The 20,827-nt window shown below is 40.3% G+C and overlaps 1 protein-coding gene across 1 annotated transcript; it reads right to left on the bottom strand.

Annotated features, from left to right (window-relative positions):
* Positions 1-318: 318 nt before the first annotated feature.
* LOC127644321 (protein arginine N-methyltransferase 9-like) lies at positions 319-19,073 on the bottom strand. Its single transcript, XM_052127450.1, is given in 11 exon segments — positions 319-468; positions 1,040-1,162; positions 6,148-6,301; positions 6,388-7,066; positions 8,624-8,807; positions 15,473-15,665; positions 16,941-16,984; positions 16,986-17,051; positions 17,476-17,578; positions 18,568-18,736; positions 18,838-19,073. Coding segments are annotated over 11 exon segments (2,100 nt in total). The 5' UTR covers position 19,073.
* Positions 19,074-20,827: the final 1,754 nt, after the last annotated feature.

The raw sequence follows: 20,827 nt of genomic DNA, 5'->3' as shown, positions 1-20,827 counted from the left end.
ATATTTTATAATCCTAATATGTAAAATGTGTTGTTTTTAAACATATTAACATTGTATAATACAGCAATAATATACAATTGCCCATTAGCTGCGATTTGTCCATTTTGGAGTGTACTTTATGGTATATTTCAGGCTTCCCAGAATCGTAACCCATTCTCTTCATGAGGTATTGCTTAGGGGTCCTCTCTCTGTAATGGAGTCCATGTCTACATGCCCCTCCTCCATGCTGACATAATTAGCTCCAAGCCTTTCTTCTTTGACTGCTGTAATGGAGATGCTGCTCTTGTGGAGCTGGACGTCAAGCTTGACCCATTCTCCTCAGCTCACCGCCAGGGGCTGCTGGAGGACCACCGCTGCCTGCTTCCAGTGAGAGTCCTCACTGAAGGTGCTGACACTCAGCTCAGAGTCCAGATGGATCTGGTACCAGAAAGGGATGGCGGTCACATTGCCAGAGGTGCTGACCTGAAGCTGTCATATATAAATAATGAATGAAATTAAGGTAGATAGATTACTAATCTAGACCTAAACTGTCATAATTTGTGGTGTAATTTTTAGTCTAAGGCAATGCTTCTTTTGGCTACAGAAACTGCCACTTTATGGTCTAACAACATTAACATTTTTACACAGGATTCTGACTTGGAAAACCTGGAAATATCAGGGAATTTTAATGTTGTGTTTTTCAGGCCAGGAAAACTAATGGCAATGAATAAAATCTCAAAAGTCATGGAAATTTCTATAGTGAAAATACATTCAATTAATATATTGAATCACTCTTTAGAGTCAGTTATTTTCAATTAACTGGTTGAAAGGGTTCATAAATTGGTCTGAATCAAAATCATTTTTAAAAATCAATGTCCAGTTATCTCAAATGCCAGGAAAGGTCATGGAAATCATGAAAAAGTTTGCCATAGATGGACATTGTGCACAAGTTTAAAATAATTTGTGCTCTGATAAATTCAAAACAAATTCAAAACAAACATTACATTAGTATTACGCTTTCAGATAGAGGTCAAAAGGACCAAATACTATTTGGACTCACTTTGACATCTTTGTTGGTGTAATTGGCAGTGCTGTTCATGAGGTCCAGTGTAAAAAGTTCAACTGGTTCACTAAAATGCGTACACTCTAGATTGGATAGGTCCAAAAACATATGAACAGGTACCTGAGGAAGTAATAAATTACAGGAGACACATTAGATTTTACACTAGAGAACAGCATAGAATCCATTTTAAATTGTTCCCAGAATGTATCACTTTTCAATGCATTTAGGGGTGTGGTCCTGGACAAGACAATCTCCTGAACTCCAAACTGAATGTCAGAATGGGAAAGAAAGGTGATTTAAGCAATTTTGAGTGTGGCATGGTTGTTGGTGCCAGACGGGTCTGAGTATTTCACAATCTGCTCAGTTTCTGGGATTTTCACGCACAACCATTTCTAGGGTTTACAAAGAATGGTGTGAAAAGGGAAAAACATCCAGTATGCGGCAGTCCTGTGGGCGAAAATGCCTTGTTGATGCTAGAGGTCAGAGGAGAATGGGCAAACTGATTCAAGCTGATAGAAGAGCAACTTTGCCTGAAATAACCACTCGTTACAACCGAGGTATGCAGCAAAGCACAACCTTGAGGCGGATGGGCTACAACAGCAGAAGACCCCACCGGGTACCACTCATCTCCACTACAAATAGGAAAAAGAGGCTACAATTTGCAAGAGCTCACCAAAATTGGACAGTTGAAGACTGGAAAAATGTTGCCTGGTCTGATGAGTCTCGATTTCTGTTGAGACATTCAGATGGTTGAGTCAGAATTTGGCGTAAACAGAATGAGAACATGGATCCATCATGCCGTGTTACCACTGTGCAGGCTGGTGGTGGTGGTGTAATGGTGTGGGGGATGTTTTCTTTGCACACTTTAGGCCCCTTAGTGCCAATTGGGCATCGTTTAAATGCCACGGCCTACCTGAGCATTGTTTCTGACCATGTCCATCCCTTTATGGCCACCATGTACCCATCCTCTGATGGCTACATCCAGCAGGATAATGCACCATGTCACAAAGCTCGAATCATTTCAAATTGGTTTCTTGAACATGACAATGAGTTCACTGTACTAAAATGGCCCCCACAGTCACCAGATCTCAACCCAATAGAGCATCTTTGGGATGTGGTGGAACGGGAGCTTCGTGCCCTGGATGTGCATCCCACAAATCTCCATGAACTGCAAGATGCTATCCTACCAATATGGGCCAGCATTTCTAAAGAATGCTTTCAGCACCTTGTTGAATCAATGCCACGTAGAATTAAGGCAGTTCTGAAGGCGAAAGGGGGTCAAACACAGTATTAGTATGGTGTTCCTAATAATCCTTTAGGTGAGTGTATGTGACACAGAAAGACGGATAAATAGATATGAGACAGTCATATACAGTTGAAGTCAGAAGTTTAAATACACCTTAGTCAAATACATACACAAAAACTAGTCTTTTTTTATTTTTATTTACAATTCCTTTAATTTAATCATAGAAAACATTCCCTGTCTTAGATCAGTTAGGATCACTACTCCATTTTAAGAATGTGAAATGTCAGAATATTATGAGGGAAAATTATATATTTCAGCTTTTATTTCTTTCATCACATTCCCAGTGGGTCAGACGTTTACATACACTTTGTTAGTTTTTAATAGCGTTGCCTTTAAATTGTTTAACTTGTGTCAAACACTTTGGGTAGCCTTCCACAAGCTTCTCACAATAAGTTGCTGGAATTTTGGCCCATTCCTCCAGACAGAACTGGTGTAACTGAGTCAGGTTTGTAGGCCTCCTTGCTCGCACAGACTTTTCAGTTCTGCCCACACATTTTTCAGTTGGACAGTCCCTTGACTTTGTTGTCCTTAACCCATTTTGCCACAACTTTGAAGGTATGATTGGGGTCATGGTTCATTTGGAAGACCCATTTGCAACCAAGCCTTAACTTCCTGGCTGATGTCTTGAGATGTTTAATATATCTACATAATTTTCCTTACTCATAATGCCATCTATTTAGTGAAGTGCACCAGTCCTCCTCCAGTAAAGCACTCCCACAAAATGATGCTGCCACCCCCATGCTTCATGGCAAGGCATTGGCATGGTGTTCTTCAGCTTGCAAGCCTCACCCTTTTTCCATAAAGATGGTCATTATTGCCAAACAGGACATTTCTCTAAAAAAGTAAGAGGAGCTGTCTTTTTTATGGCAGTTTTGGAGCAGTGGCTTCTTCCTTGCTGAGCAGCCTTTCAGGTTATGTCAATATAGGACTTGTTTTACTGTGGATATAGATACTTGTCTACCCGTTTCCTCCAGCAGCTTCACAAGGTCCTTTGCTGTTGTTCTGGGATTGATTTGCAATTTTCTCCCCAAATTCAGTTAATCTCTAGGAGACGGAATGCATCTCATGGTGTTACCATGGCATTTATACTTGAGAACTATTGTTTGTACAGATGAACATGGTACCTTCAGTCATTTGGAAATTGCTCCCAAGGATGAACCAGACTTGTGGAGGTCCACAAATTTTTTTTCTGAGGTCTTGGCTGATTTCTTTTGATTTTTCCCATGATGTCAAGCAAAGAGGCACTGATTTTGAAGGGAGGGAGAATAAATCCACAGGTAAACCTTCAACTGACTCCAATTAGTCAATTAGCCTATCAGTAGCTAATTGGCAAACTGTCGAAAGGTTGACATCATTTATTTGAATTTTCCAAGCTGCTTAAAGGCACAAACCCTAAAAAAAACAAAAACATCATAGTGTATATAAACTTCTGACCCACTGGAATTGTGATGTAGTCAATTAAAAGTTAATAATCTGTCTGTAAACAATTGTTGGAAAAATTACTCATGTCATGCACAATTAGATATCCAAAACTATAGTTTGCTAATATGAAATCTGCAGAGTGGATTTCAATTGTATATAGTTATGTGACATAAAGACAGACAAGATAGATACATAGATGAGTCAGAATAGTCTAAAGGTCTCTGCAGAGTTTGAACATATGGAAATAAACAACTGCAGGGTTCCCATTTTTTAACCAATGAATTTCCATGGCCAAACATTTAGACTTTCATTCTAAAAATGGCACCAAAATCACATAATTGAAAGAAATGTTTTGATAAAATTTCAACTGAAAACATTTGATTTTAAATTTAAGCCACAGGAACTCCTAAATCCTAAATGTGCAGGTATTAGTGGCACATCATTGTCTGTAATTGGTCAGGTATTCTAAATAACATGATATATTTTAAACTCTTCACCCTGTTTTTAATCCAGTGCAATGTAACACCCCGATAAAATATTTTAGGACAGAGCATAATAAATCAAATATTAACAACAAAAACAACTAAAATAAATTCCATGATTTGGAAGGTTTTATTAATTTCCACGACTTGTCCAGACCTGGACATCACAATTTTAAAATTCCCTGATATTTCCAGGTTTTTCATGACCGTGGGAACCCTGCAACTATATAGGTAAAGTTTAGACAGACAGATGGGCAGAATTTTTTTCAACACTAAATGTCTGAAGAGTAACAGTATGTTGGCTTTGCCAAGCCAACATAATTTATAGAGCAGTTTCACAAACCACATTACAGCATTTTCAAAGATAACAATGAAATTGGCTTAACGTAGCCTTAGTGTATCTGGTATCAAATGTATACTGAATGTGTGCTGAACACCTCCCACTTTGGCATGTGGTCAAGAATTGATTTTGCAAAGTTGAGTCTTGTAAAAACAAACTGAATGCAAACATTACACAGTATTCAGCAGCGAGATTATTTTACTGTGTGTTAAGAGTAAAAGTTGTTCTGTATAATGTGTCTAAAGACGAGATCTACGCGACCTATTTGTCATTGAAAAATGTCTCTTTTAATACCTTTTCTGTTCTCTACAGTCAGTTGTTGATCAAAAACAACAAAAAATAAACATTTAACTCTAATGCATGGCAAAATTAGATAAAGCCATTTGAGTCCTCTCTCGTTAACATGCATTCATCTACAGACCCTCTTTACAGAAATGACAGTTTTGTTAAAAAGACAGTACCAGTTTTAGCATGTGTAAATAGTGCAAATTATGCAATTAAACAATAATCATGCAACACAAAATAATATATGAAATATAATATCAAATATAGTATTTGTTCATTTTTAAAAGGCCAAAATGCTGAAAAACTAATACAATTTAATTAGTAAAATTAATATTTTCATAATGTACTTAGTTAGAATGTCCCCTGTATAATTCACAGCATTAGCTGGGAGAGAATTTCTTTCAAATATAAAGGGACATTATGACTGAAATATACCCATATTAATCGATATTGAAGTGAAATTGGAATGGAATAGAATAGAGAGCAGGGTTTCCCGCAGAAAATGTGTTAGTTAAGGTGGTGGGTGGTGGTGGTGGTGGTGGTGGCGGGGGCGGTGTATTTGGAATTGCATAACTCCTGACACAAATTAAGACAAATACTGAAACTTGAGTCATATCTTTTTAATGATGTATTAGTTTGTCAAGGTAATAACATTACATCTAATAGTCTGTCAAAATGTGCAAAAAAAACTGTCAAATAGCAAATGTTTAGTTTAGCAACTTGCATCTTATCTCGCACATGACCGACCGTAAACTGAAGCGCGTCGAGTCGCTCCTTTACTGTCGAGTCGCTCTGCTAAAATTCGCGCTGTGAACATAAAGCCCGCCTACTTTGATTTGATTGGTCATCTCAAATATTCTGACATTGACGAGCAGTGACAGACCAATGAGGCTCAGATGAACACACACACACACACACACACACACGCTCGGCGCCGCTGCTGAAGAACGCGCTGATAACAAGACTGAAGCGAACACGAAGGCTTATCACATATTTAAAGATGGAAAGGGAGAAAACAGGACAGAGTAACACGGCGAATATCGCTCATATATATTTTTTTGACGACGTAGTTAAGGCGGCAGGCGTGTGTTGCTTAGGCGGCCGCCTTAGTTTCAAAGTGCTGCGGGAAACCCTGGAGAGCTTGTGAATCAGAATCCAATCGAGTATCAATACCCAGCCTTTCTTAGAAGTTAAAAATAAATACGGAGCCTCATACAGGGAGAGAGACGAGGTGAAGTGCAAGTAGTCACAGGGTGGTTGAAGGACATACTGTGAATTGATTGATGAATGGAGCAATGTTGAACCCAAGAGTTGGCTCTGTTCCCTGAACAGCACTTTCCCGAAGAAGTGTATCGGACTCTACGAGCATACCATGGATCACAATACGCTCTGGGAAAATCTGTCCACCGTCCTCCAACAAACACCTAAAATGGCAGTTGATAAGATAAATGTCTGTCCAGAACATAAAATAACAAGGGTTTGTTTTACACTCGAACCAGGATGACATTACTTTGCTAACGTTGCTTTCTCCAATAGTTTCTGTCTAATAAGCCCACAGGTTTCTATGCAGTCCATCATGATGGCACTCCAGAGCTTCCGACTGGCTGGCCGCTGGAGAACAGCAGAATCGTCCTCCATTTGTCTCAGCCAAAACTCTAGAGTGCTTTCAGGCACACCATTTCCTTTGGCCAGCAGTCTCAGCATAGTCCGGTGATGTTCCTTCTCCACCAAGCTGTAGGCTTTAACCAACCCAGTGCTGAGTTGTTGGTCTTCACCTGAATCTAAACCTAGCTGGGCTGCCATCATGGAGAGCACAGAGAAGCCCTCCGACACATCCAGCACATAGGCCGGATCAGTTTCCTGTGAGCTCCTAGTTGACTTTAGAGAAGCTAGAAGTTTACTCATGGCCTTTTGGGAGCTATTATGATATGTTGTGTTATTGAGGAGGGCGATCTCTGAACACTCCAGCAAGAAATTGTAAGATGGTTTCTCCTGGTTAGTTTGAAGGCCAGCCAAGGCACTGCACAGGTCTGCCTCTGAGTTTGTGGTGAGGATTTTGGGAGGTCCTTTATTTACATTGTCTAGATGAAATTTGTGTCCGTCTCTTACAAAAGCAACACAGCACAGCCTCAGATAAGTGTCCTTAGACGAAACTTCCACCAGCAGTTCATCACCACATTTTACAGTGTCTGAGGGATGACATGAATGACTGGTCAATTAATTTCCTTAAATTAAATGTACAGAGTCTAACTGCCAATAAAGCATTACTTGACATTATTGATATACAGTACATCATAATATACAGCAGAATTCCTACAGAATGTAGTTTTTGCAATGCCAAATTCAACTGGTTGCAACTAGACAGGTTTAAACCGATAACTCCTCAGTTTATGCTTCTTTTGACCATTTCATTACACTTTTTGCACTGTAAGTTTATGTTTGTGTGCAGCCAACGAAGACAACTCAATGGGAAGACTTATTGTCTATTTGTTCTCACTATTATTTTCAGAATAATTCTATCATCACATTTAACATTCATTATTTTTACCTTGGCACTCTAAATTCAGTAGTATCACAGAATAGTGGTGCAAGAAATACTGGGATAGATCACATGTGAATGGACAGCTAGCCTATGTATTAGCAGGATAGATTCGCCAAATGTGAAATGAGTGAAACTACTTACTGTGAAAGTTAATTGTAACTAACTAAAGTGGCTTTTCTAGCCACTTTCATTAATGTATTTTGACTTTTGTTCACAGTGCAGGTGAAATCTTTTTAAACCCGATTTTTTAGAAGTTATATTTGGCCAGACCTATTTTTTTTTCCTTTTGAGACTGCAGTCACTTTTGCAAGCAAATCCAAATTTGCATAGGTTAACCATGCATGAAACTTATATGTTATCATGAGTGCAGTATTCCAATCTGAACACATTTGTTACACACTCGAATAAAAAACGGGAAAGGGTGGTATATGCAATTACATACAGTACTGTTCAAAAGTCTTTGTTCAAAACCTTGAGATGGTTATTTATATCTTCAGCTTTAGTGTGTCAATAGGAAATTTAAAGTTTAGACTCCCAAACATTCCTTTTGCAAATAAAATAAAATAGAATAGAAGAACAGGCCCTGCAACAGATGGCATGACCCCAACAGAGCCCACCGCTGAATACAGAGTCAATCTGGGATTACAAGAAGAGACAGAAGCAACTGAGACTGCCAAAATAGATAGAAGAGCTGTTGCGAATTCTCCAAGAAGCTTGGAACATCCTCTCTGCCAACAAGCAAGAAAAACTTGTCCAGGTGTATCTTGGAGGATTGCTGCTGTATTGAAGACAATGGTGGTCACACCAAATATTGATTTAGCTTTTTTATGTTTACTGGACTTAGTATAATGTTAACTGATAAATGACATCATCACTATGCAACATTTTTCGTAAGTTCCTAAAAGTATTGCACAGTACTGTATGTCTTCTTGCCGTCACACAACAAATTAAATCGATCTGACCTTTCAAAGAGTTCATTAACAAATATCTGTATTGAGTTGTATTGCAAACCACCAATGAATATGGTTTGGATAATCGAAACTTGAAAATCTGATTTAATTTGTTTTTTAGACTACGGTACAAAAAAAAACTAAACAGCTTTTACTGCCTGTCTAACAAGACTCAATTCATATTTTAGAGCAAGTAGTTCTACAATAATGGTCATCTTCTCCACTTTACTGGATACTGTATAAGCAGCTCTTACTGAATGGACTCTGTACAGGATAGATAGCCTGCTCCCAACATGTGTCTTCCTGTGGGCCAGTGGAAAGGTGGTTGTCCTGGTCCAAGTGCAGCTGAAACCACACAGCCAGAGCATCAAGAATTCCCTCCTGATTCACATGTAGTCGCAACAGCGTCATCTCTCTGGAGCAAAGTCCCTCCAGCTCCTGCAATTTGTTTGCAAAACTTAAGACCTCACAACAATTCCGACGAGTTTTTGCCACTTTGTTTTAGTCACATTAAGTTGCAAAAATTTTCCCAATATGTATTTAAGGAATATTTTGGGTTCAATACAAGTTAAGCTCTATCGATAGCATTTGTGGCATAATATTGATTACCACAAAAAATATTTTTGACTTGCCCCTCATTGCCTTTAAACAAAGCAAAAATATGGGTTCCAGTGAGGCACTTACATCGGAAGTGAATGGCAGCCAATCCGTAAATGTTAAAATACTCACTTTTTCAAAAGTATAGCCACAAGACATAAACATTATTTGTGTTAACATGACTTAAGTGTGATAAAATCGCTTACAAACATTTTCTGTTTAAAGTTATATCCAATTATACAAATTCGTTGCCATGACGATGTAATGTCAACAAACCCTAAAAACCTAAAATGACTACAAAATTATTTAAACAACATTACAGATTAAATAATACATGACTTTTAACAGAAGAATTAATTTAAAAAAGTGCTTTTATAAAATTATAAGCTTCACATTTCTGCCTTTAAACCCTCCAAAAATTGGCTCCTATTTACTTTCATTGTTAGTGCCACACTATAACTTCTATTTTTTCTTATTTTTCTTTATGTTTTAAAGAAAAGGAGGGACAAGTCAAAATATTTTGTCGACTGAGCTTAACTGGTATTGAACCTAGAATATTCCTTTAAGACATGCATTGTTTAGGACTGGCCTATTCAACTGGTCGCCCCGATGGCCAAATCCAGCCCAATTGATTTTTTCAGTGGCCCGCTTGAGGTTGTCTGTTGTCTTAGGGGCTTTTCACACTGAATGTGTTTTGTGTCTGATCGTGCTGTTTTTTGTAATGTTTTTCCTATGTAAACTTACACTCTCAATGTTTTGCAGGGTCTCGTGCAATAGCGCCGCTCTTCAGAGTTTGCGCTACAAATAATCATTATCCATAAGTTTATAAAATGTGAAGATTAAATAACTAAAATCATGGACAAAGAGTAAAAAAAGTTATTTTTATTTAGTTGGTCAAGAAAACATCCAAGACAAAAGTTTATATTATTGCATCTTTATTAAACTTCCATGTTATTGTTCACTACATTTTTTGTATCAGATTTACTTTCTCAGTTATGGACAAATTTTAAAGCATGTTCAAGTTAATTTTTCCCCTGCTGGATAATTTTTCTCTTGATGTTTTATTGATATAGTGAACATAAATTATACAAATACTATAACACAATATCTGATAGAAGATTTTAGTTAAGTGTAGTACTATAAGATATATTTTCCATCTGGCCCACTTGTCTATGAAGTTAAATAGCCCTGATTTAGGCTGACATCAAAATAAACAGTAGCAGGGTTTCAGTCCATGTATTTTTATTCACATTTTGGATATTGCATAAACTATGATGGAAACACATTTAATGAATAAACTCCTATTGAATTTATTAGCATTACAAGATACGCATCGGAAAGTCTTGTGACTGAATAATTTGCTCATAACTGGACTAACAATCAGACAAATCATTGCATCTGAAATGTGTCTGATCACCCTGAAATAACAGTGTACTGAAAACCCAAAGCCTGCAAAGAGTTTGCAGAGCAAATAAGTCAAACACAAACTTTTACTGTGCCAAAGAGCAGGTTTATTGACTCTTTTGAAAAACATATTATAGATCTGCATGGCAAAAACCTGTTGATACGCAATCCCCCCGCATGCGGGAGTGACGTCACTCTGCTTACATTTAATATATAATTTACTGTCTATAAATGTAATTAATGTTAACAAATTATACACGTTTTCAAAGGTCTAAGGGTTCAACATTGATATCCGATCTCTGTTTCACGATAGCAATGCTCCAAAAACAGCAATTTCTTTAGTTGTGCCAGGAGTACAAATGAAAACAGGCAATATCAAAACGGGACTTCATACCTTTGTTATGAAAACGTGATTGCCAGATTAATACAGTTCAACACACTTGGGTCAACTGTCCATGACAAGTGTCCATTGAAAAACATCCAATAGCACTTTTTGTCTATAAAAGTGATAAATCTGATAAATATTGATATATTCTCCATTGTTTACATGCGATCTCGCCTGAAAGAATTACCCTTCGTCATCCTTCTTCAACAAACAATCTGAACAGCATTCATGTTGTAAAACGAATCGGTTACCTAACGTAACCTCGGTTCTCTCTAGACGAGGGAACGAGTATTGCGTAAGCTAGCTTACGCTACGGGAAAGATTCATCTTTTCTGAGATATTGAAGCCAAAAAAATTATACTTAATTTTGTATCATTTGTCAACACAGTGCAGCAACTGCATACCTTGAGCGGGCTAGCTAGCAAGCTCATTGGTTGCTCTGCGGCAACTGCTGCAGCCTATAGACGAACTTGGGCGAACTTGACTGCATCAAAGCCCGACAAAATGGGTGTGGCTAGAGTGCATATAAACGTAGTTCGTAGGCTGGAACCCTGGTTTTCATTGAATGAAGCGAAAGTCGCTCGTGGCGCGAGCACGGCCGGCTACGCAATACTCGTTCCCTCGTCTAGAGAGAACCGAGGTTACGTTAGGTAACCGAGTCGTTCTCTTACGAGAGGTTCTCTCGTATTGCGTAAGCTAGCTTACGCTACATGAACCCATTGTCAACGCCGTGCGCACCAAGCATCCACTGCATGAGCCCCGGGGGTGGGGGGACCCGGGGGAGCCCTTGTGAGTGGGGAAATAATATTTGGCTGGCAAGAGTGCGGGCCAGTGTGTGTGTAATACATAAGCACATTGTGGGAAGGGAACGACAGAGCAGCGGTGCCGGTCTGTGTGGAATGAGTCCCATCAGTGCAGCTCACCAGGGGAGCTGTAGCGTATTAAACCGCTAGTAGTTTTGCCTGCAGGGCGGGCACTTCCAGATTGTAAAATCTGACAAAGGTGGAGGGGGAAGCCCAGCCCGCTGCCACACATATGTCGTGAATGGAAATCCCGCTGGACCATGCTCACGATGAGGCCATGCCTCTAGTGGAGTGAGCCCTAATGCCCAACGGGCATGGCAGGTCTTTTGACGCGTATGCGGCAGCAATAGCGTCCACTATCCATCTAGACAGTGTCTGTTTCGAGGCGGCGAGACCTTTGGTGTGCCCTCCAAACTAAATGAAAAGCTGCTCAGAGCGTCTGAAAGAGGCGGAGCGCGCAGTATACAATCTCAGTGCTCTGACTGGGCAAAGGAGATTGGCGTCGCGTTCGCTATCGGATGCTGGCAGCGCCGTTCAGGTGGCCTGGCACGTGCGTCGCCCTCAGCGAGCGCAGGTGGCACTGGGACCAACTCAGTATGCGTTTCGTCAGATGGAAGAGGTTCCTGGATCTGACACCGCCCTGACGGTTTAGGTAGGATACCACAGATCTGTTGTCCGAACGGACCAGGACGTGGTGACCCTGAATGACCGGGAGAAAGCGCACAAGCGCGTACTCGACCGCTATACTTTCCAGACAATTTATGTGAAGGAGCTTTTCGTGAACTGACCATAGGCCAAAAAAAACCGGAGAGCCCTCACAGACCACGCCCCAACCCGTGTTGGACGCGTCTGTCGAGATGACTTTTCGGCGAGATACAGCTCCCATCGTCACTCCCCGCTGATACCATTCGGCCACTGTCCAGGGCTGCAGAGCTGAAATACACGTCTGAGTCACCTTGATGGGCTGGCGGCCTGTGGCCCAAGCCCGGCGAGACGCGCGGGTGTTTAGCCAATGCTGAAGCGGGCGCATGCGCATGCGCAGTAAACCCAGCTGAAGTACTGCTGCGGCTGAGGCCATGTAACCTAGCACTCTCTGAAATTTTTTCAGAGGCGTGAGGCTGTTCATCTGAAAGGACGCGGCTAGTCGCTGAACACGGCGCGCACGCTGTGTAGATAAGCGAGCCGTCATTGCCACGGAGTCTAGTTCTATTCCAAGGAAGGAAATTGCCTGACTGGGCTGTAGTGAGCTCTTGGTCCAATTGACTGCAAGACCCAAACTGTTCAGATGGCTGAGGAGAACTGTTCTGTGAGACAGAAGCTCCGTATGTGACTGTGCCATAATCAGCCAGTCGTCCAAATAGTTCAGAATTCACAAGCCCTGACTCCGCAGGGGTGCGAGCGCCGCATCCATGCACTTTGTGAAAGTACGGGGTGCTAAAGACAGGCCGAACGGAAGGACGGTGTATTGATAAACCTGGCAGTCGAAGGCGAATCTCAAGAATGGCCTGTGACGGGGATTTATCTGAATCTGAAAATAGGCATCTTTCAGATCGAGAGAGATAAACCAGTCCCCCTGGCGCGTATGCGCGAGGAGTTTCCTGATTGTAAGCATTTTGAACGGTCTTTTTGCAAGCACCTTGTTCAAAACCCTGAGATCTAATATTGGTCTGAGGCCGCCGTCTTTCTTGGGAACAAGAAAATAACGGCTGTAAAACCCTGAATCGCTCAGCGAAGGCGGCACTTTCTCTATGGCCCTTTTGCACAGAAGGTTTGCTATTTCTGAACGAAGCATGCAGGCTGCTTCCGTGTTCACAATAGTTTCGAGCCGCGCTCTGAAGCGGGGAGGGCGGCGATCGAACTGTAGCAAATAGCCCTGTTTTATTGTGCTTAACACCCATTTGGATATCCTAGGATAGCTTCCCACGCTTTGAAGCGTAACGCTAGAGGGTGAATGGCCAAATCGCCCTGATTGCCGCACACAGCGCGCTGAACAGAATGTGTGAGCGCACTTACTGTGCTTATGCATGACTGCTCGCAGACAGCAGGGACAGGCTGTTCTGTGAGTGACTTCCCGATTGAGGTGAATGGGGAAAGAGTCACATCTGTTAAGTGATGCGCGAGCATAGTCAAGGGCACGGGACTTACATACAGAGAAGTGTTTGCTGGCCGTGTGACAGAGCGGGCAGAGAATGGCTCTAACACTCGAGCGGGCTGTGTCCGCTTTATGTGAGTGGGCTCTGATCGGGACACGGGAAGTGTAATGCTTGTGTGTAGAGCGCTTCTTATTGCGCGGCGAAACGAAAGGCGGCGCGGCGGCTTCGGTTTTGCATGCTTCGAATCGAGCCTGCAGGGTCGACATCGGAAGCTCCTCGCAGAGGTCGCATCCGCCGTCAGCGAGGGCGAGCTCTGCATGTTCCCGTCCCAGGCAGAGAGCGCAGATGAGGTGGCGGTCTCCGGTGCTGAGAGGAGCACGGCATGAGCCGCAGGAAGTGCGAGGCATCTTTAAAAAGACGCTCGATACTCTTTTTGTGAAGTTCGCTGAGGAACTTATCTTGCTCTAAAAAAGGATACGTCGCCGGATGGCGTAGCTCGCAGGATGGCTGAAGGTGGCGAAGACGGCCGGCTTCTTCGAGCGCTGTCCAAGCTTGCTAGATGCCCCTCGAACGGCGACGCGGCTTCCAGTTCAGAGATGCGAAGAGCTTCGCTGAAGAGATGAAAATCAGGGTTCCAGCCTACGAACTATGCTTATATGCACTTTAGCCACACCCATTTTGGCGGGCTTTGATGCAGTAAGCGCGCGGACGCCTCTCATTGGACGCGAGTTCGCCCAAGTTCGTCTATAGGCTGCAGCAGTTGCCGCAGAGCAACCAATGAGCTCGCTAGCTAGCCCGCTCAAGGTCTGCAGTTGCTGCACTGTGTTGACAAATGATACAAAATTAAGGATAATTTTTTGGCTTCAATATCTCAGAAAAGATGAATCTTTCCCGTAGCGTAAGCTAGCTTACGCAATACGAGAGAACCTCTCGTAAGAGAACTGTATATTATCTTATATATTAAAGTCCTGTAAACAAAATGAGCACGTTTCCAAAGTCTATTTTTAAACATGCGGTGTAGTTTTATTCATAATAGCCAAGCAGTGCAGTCAGATTTTGTGTCGTCTTGACAGATTTAATAATACTTAATTTTACTCTGTACGCTTCCAGCGATTTTACAGATGAAAAATTTTTTGTTAGATCATCTTCACATAACTTCTTTAGACTTGTGGCTTTGAGAACATTGTATTGCTGGGTTGTCTTGGCATTTTTATTATAGTTTTGTTAGATTATAAAAACATGTTCAGCACAAAATATTTCCATTACTATAAACTTCAGCTTCTCTAACTTTAAACAACATATATAAATTCTGAAACTTGGGAAATAAAATGTCTTCTTTCAAAACAACTGTGACCATACTCCAAAGGGTTCAGTAAATACAACCATTTAAGTTCAGGTATGTCATTTTCATGGTTTGTGCTCAAAAACGAGGTGCGTATCAACAGGAAAAAGGAATGCATACACATAGTGTTTCCAGAACAATGTGATGTGCTTTCGCTCCCTGACCTGAGACAAAGCGCTTTACAGTGCTTAGTCTGTGTGCTCTAAACTGTGAGTATTATATTAACAAAAGAGTCAAAGTGACTACAATTTCTCAGGAAGTGATGATTTTGTTCTTTTGAACACATGGGATGGAAACATGGCTTTATTCGCACATTGTTTTTGCAATATTATGTTTTTTTTGCATGTATTAATTTGCAACTTGGATGGAAACAGCTGTTCGGCTGTCCATGTCAGGCTTTTACTGACCAACCAAGTTCATCTGGTAATTGTAGCTCACTTGCTCTGGTCAAAATTAATTAAATTCACTGATCTCTATACCTGCACATTATTGAAGTCTATGTCCAGTGCTGTAAAAGGCTGGGTGAGTTGAATGTATCCTCCATGCAGGCAGCTCAGTCTTTCAGTAGTATAGGGCTCTGTGCTATCCTCAGCATCTGCTGAACAGCTCACAGGACTGTAGATCTGTCCCACTGGAGATAGGTCTAACCCTCCCACTGTAGATGCACACAGTCTGCAGACGAAAAGAAATGACAGCTGATTGGATGGTTAAAGGAATAGTTCACCCAAAAATGAAAATGATCTCATCATCTACTCACCCTCATGCATCCCAGAGGTGTATGACTTTGTTTATTCTGCAGAACACAAACAAAGACTTTTAGAATAATATCTCAGCTCTGTAGGTCCATTAAATGCAAGTAAATGGGGTTTAACATTTTGAAGTGCCAAAAAAACAGATAAATGCAGCATAAAGTAATCCATAAGACTCCAGTGGTGTAACCCATGTCTTCTGAAGTGATCCAATCAGTATTGGGTTAGAACAAACTAAAATATAACTCCTTTTACACTATAATTCTTGACATCAGCAGTCTCCATGGCGATCATAATTTCAAGCTTGATTACACTTCCTAGCGCCATCTAACGATCTGCGAATGCGTCAAGCACTAGGAAATACCATCAAGATTTATATCATGATCGTGCCTAGATATTTCAATGGCAAGATGTACAGTGAAGGAGTTATATTTTTGTCTGTTCTCACCCAAAATCAATTAGATTGCTTCAGAATATTTACTGACTCAGAAGACCACTGGAGCCATATGGATTACTTTTATGCTGCCTTTGTGTGTTTTTTGGAGCTTCAAAGTTTTGGTCAAAATTCACTTGTATTGTTTGGACCTACAAAGCAGAGATATTCTCATACAAATCTTCATTTTGTGTTGTGCAGAAAATAGAAAGGCCCTTTAAGATGTGCATTGTTATCACTTATAGTTTATAAGCCTTTAGTAGTTATTTAAAATCTACTGTCATTTTTCTAAGATCAACTCAATAGCTTGCTCCTTTGAGAAATATTTTTGTATGTTATTGAACAACCAAATTAACAAAAATTTAGAATTTTATGGCTTGTAATCCATGTCTGTAATTATTTAGGCCATCTATATGTTAGTGTACTTCTAAAGGTTGACAATTATCTTAAAGCAGATATCAACATTTAAAACGTAGTCTCTCTTCAAGTAAAACATACCAAATATATTGATGATGATGCACCTTGCACTCAAAATTATTGTCCAATAAAATGCCCTCTAGAATAAGAATGTCTTTCCCCCTAATGCCGCCTAGGACAACCCCTTCGATGTCCTTCTCATCTTCTAAAGGAAATACATCAACGCAGGAAATAAAACAGTGCTTATCATATACTGTATATTTGATATGATGAAATTATATAATAGAATAATATCAGTGTTATCCAATAGAATGTGTAATGCATGCATAAGCAGCTTTGATCTCGCACCTGTGGTGTCTACGGATCTCATGGCACTGCACAGCCACTCCAAAAAACAGTTGCACCAGCAGGTATTACCCGGCCTGTTTGCGATGGATTGGACAGCCATTCCTGGGTGTTCTGCTGAAATATTTTAATGCTCAGAAGTTGCTTGGTTACTACAAATTATTTTGCTTCATATAGTCACTAGGTTGCCCTGTTGGCTACATCTGAAATGCCATCCATTAAGGCTACTCTCTGATACTGAGTTGGGAAGAGGCTTGCCATATTCAATCCAGATTAAGGATTTGGTAAAACGTTATCTGGCCCTAGGATGGCAAAGTATGGAATCTTTTGCCAAGATTTACTTTGACATGTTGGTGCAAAGTAATGTAATTTTTTAGTGAGGAAATCCCTTGTCATGGCCGGACAAACATTGGATCGGACAGGATAAAACCATTGGTATAAAACGATTACATTATAATCACAGTTTAGTTAGTGCCATCATGTGAACAGGCAGTACTGCATACACATACTGAAATATATGTAAAAAAAAGTTACTCACTGGTGGAGGTAACAGTAGGTGTTTCCATGCATGTATCAGACTCTCAATGATGCCCTCACCAAACAGCCCTGCGTCTACAGTTTCTGTTACTACGAGTGACACCCTAACAAAGGGGGCAATATATACAGGTCAACAAAACAATTATAACTAACAACTCTTCATCAGGTAAAGAAGTAAACTCTTTGCCAATGTTTTCCTTAAAAAAGTTTAAATACAATGCCAGTGTCCCATGCATAATAAACACGTTTTAGCACACACTTACATTACGAGAACTAACACTTTAAATTCACTTAAAGGGATAGTTCACCCAAAAATGAAAATTCTCTAATTTACTCACCCTCATGCCATCCTAGAGGTCTATGACTTTCTTTAAAGATTTTATAAGAATATCTCAGCTCTGTTGGTCCTTACAAAGCAAGCTAATGGTGACCACACCTTTGAAGCTCCTGAAATCACAAAAAGGCAATATAAAAGTAATCCATAAGACTCCAGTGGTTAAATGTATATCTTCAGAAGCAATGCGATAGGTGTGGGTGAGAAACAAAATGTGAAAAAAGTGAAAGTAGAGATTCATAGTAAAAGGATTTAAATATCGATCCGTTTCTCACCCACACCTATTATATCACTTCTGAAGATATGGAGTTAACTACTGGAGTCTAATGGATTACTTTTATGTGGCCTTTCTGTGATATTTGGAGCTTCAAATGTCTATTCACCATTCACTTGCATTGTAAAGTCCAACAGTGCTGAAATAATATTCTAAAAAACTTTGATTGTGTTCTGCAGAAGAAGGAAATCATACACATTTGGGATGGCATGAGGGTGAGTAAATGAAGAGATAATTTGTATTTGTGGGTGAACTATCCCTTTAAGAAGTTGAAATAAAAATGTTGTCATTAAGCATGCACCATTCATTTTATACAATTGAATGAGCCATTTACAGTATCAACTATAAAAAATTGTACATACACGTTTATACATTTTCATGTGCAAGTAATTTAAATTTGATCAGAATATGCTTTACCAGAAATCAATTATGCCTGCAATACAGCATAACAAAATATTGAATTATGGATCTGGTTAATTGTTTACCTGTTTGGTATGTCTTTTGGAATTTCCATGTCCACAGATTTCATGTGAACGATCTGAATGCTTTCTGCCATCCCATTGGCTGAGAGCACCTCGCATGCCAGCTCGTACATTGTCTTTGACAGCTCACAGACATAAACCTCAGCAGCGCCTGCCATCTTCGCACACATTCGAGCATACCAACCAAACAGTGTCATAACACACTCACTGCTGTATAAATCAGCTGTAGAAGGTGTCTGTTTTATAACAATATGTTTCTGTAAAACTCTCACCCGAGGATGCCAGTGCCAGTTCCAATGTCCAAAACAGTGTTGCATCCTCCTTCTATAGCTTTCTGAATAGCCAGCTGGTACTTGTGGTTACGGCCATGGTCATTGAGCATTAAGAAATGCCATCGTTCTACCAACCAGTTAGCGACACGATAAAAGTTCTCCTTTGCCTCTGGGAAGTCTGGTCGGAGTTTAAGTGCTTTGTAAAAATGGCCAGCAGCCTCGTCCCGAAATCCCATTCTGAAAACAAAAGAACTCATTCCAAAACTGCTTCAGGACTATGTTTCTAAATAACAACACAAGCCAGCTGGCTGCTTAGCTGCTGACTGTGACTTGTAGTTTTTTGGCACTCAATGTTCCGATATTTGTAATTATATAACACAATCTTATGTATGTGACAGACTTCGATTTACATAGCATGTATTACTGTTAAAACTTTGATTTGACATGATTTTTGTTATAAATAGCCTACCTAAAGAGATGCTCTCCCATGCTGTTCACTATCACCTCATCGACTGGAAACAACTCCATAGCTTGTTCATAGCAATCAAAGAGGTCATGAATGCGTCCCAGAGAGTCCAGCTCATCAGCCCATTTAAACAGTAAATCTAAAGGACTCCTGTAGATATCAACACTCACATTTACTACAGATACCTGGAAGTGAATTTCAGATACACCATTCTACCATGCATTTATGCAGTATTTAGCCTTACAGCAAGGAAGAGGTGCTGGAAAATCAAGCTTACATTTGCAAAATCTTTTAGGGCTGGAGCGAGGTTTAGAGCCAGGATATAGTGAATGAAAGCAGTGCCGTAGTCCTGACTGAACAGACACTGCTGAGCACTTTCAAGTGAGCGAGACACCAGCTCATTTCTCGCAGCATCTTCTCTCTGAGCTCGCCTCTCACATCTCATCCTTTTAGGCCTTGTAGTGGCATTGGGCATCTCTTCAGTGAATGAAATAACTGATTAAAACCAGTCATTCTTGGCTAGATTACTGACTACTGGTGAATAAATAAATTATGGACCAGGGATACAATGGCATAATCCAAGAAAACAGGGATCTGTTTAAACATTTCTGATTAGATAGATGTGGTGGAAGGATGATAGAAGTGGGTGATACTCAAGAAATATGTCAAGAAAATGTTCTAGTCATATTTTACCCCAAATCAATAATAATAATAAAAAAATATTAAATTATATTTTTCATAAATAAAATGAAGCCTACATTTAGGAACTTTACGTTTTTTTGTTTATTACCCCCATTTCTCCTTACTGTAATGTGTCCGGGCATTTAACTTTTACTTTCTCCATTGTTTTCAATTATGAATCTCATTACCATAACACAGCCATTTCTTACTGTATTACAGTAAAAATAAATGATTTGATACAATGATTTATTGTATTAAAACCACAAAAAATTAAAGTTAGTACCAAGGGAGGGATAGCACATCATTCTTGATTTAAAAAAAATAAAAAAAATCATATTTTTCTTCTTCTTTTTTGCATTGCGGTAATCTACGACTGTCACAATGTTAAAAGTCATAATCACACTAAAATAAGTAAAATTTTCTATATGCAAAAATAAAATAAAAATATAGCTGCAAGCAGCGATGGCGGGCCCAAGCCGGTGGCACCGCCACCCCCGTGCCTTTAGGGTCGCTGGTGGCACCGCCACCCCCGTGCCTTTAGGGTCGCTGTGCACGATGGGCAATAACGTAACCTCGCTTTAACTGTCGAGAAGATGTGTGCTGTAGAGCTTGCACTGCAAAAGTGCGCATTGAGGGCACATATCGACCACAAAGTATGCGTGAGCACCCTTCCGATACCTAAAATGAAAAATGAGACACCCTACGGTCTCATGGAGTTAATGGACACATGAAATAAGTACACAAGACTGAAAATTCATATGAAGTGTGCCATTTGGGACAGGGCCTATGACCGTGAACCACAATAGTCACAATTCAAATGTAGAATAAATTTTTATGTCAATGG

This window comes from Xyrauchen texanus, chromosome 5 (genome assembly GCF_025860055.1).
Source record: "Xyrauchen texanus isolate HMW12.3.18 chromosome 5, RBS_HiC_50CHRs, whole genome shotgun sequence".
Classification (NCBI taxonomy): Eukaryota; Metazoa; Chordata; class Actinopteri; order Cypriniformes; family Catostomidae; genus Xyrauchen; species Xyrauchen texanus.
The sequence above is the reverse complement of the archived record's forward strand: the minus strand, read 5'-3'. Positions and strand labels throughout refer to the sequence as shown.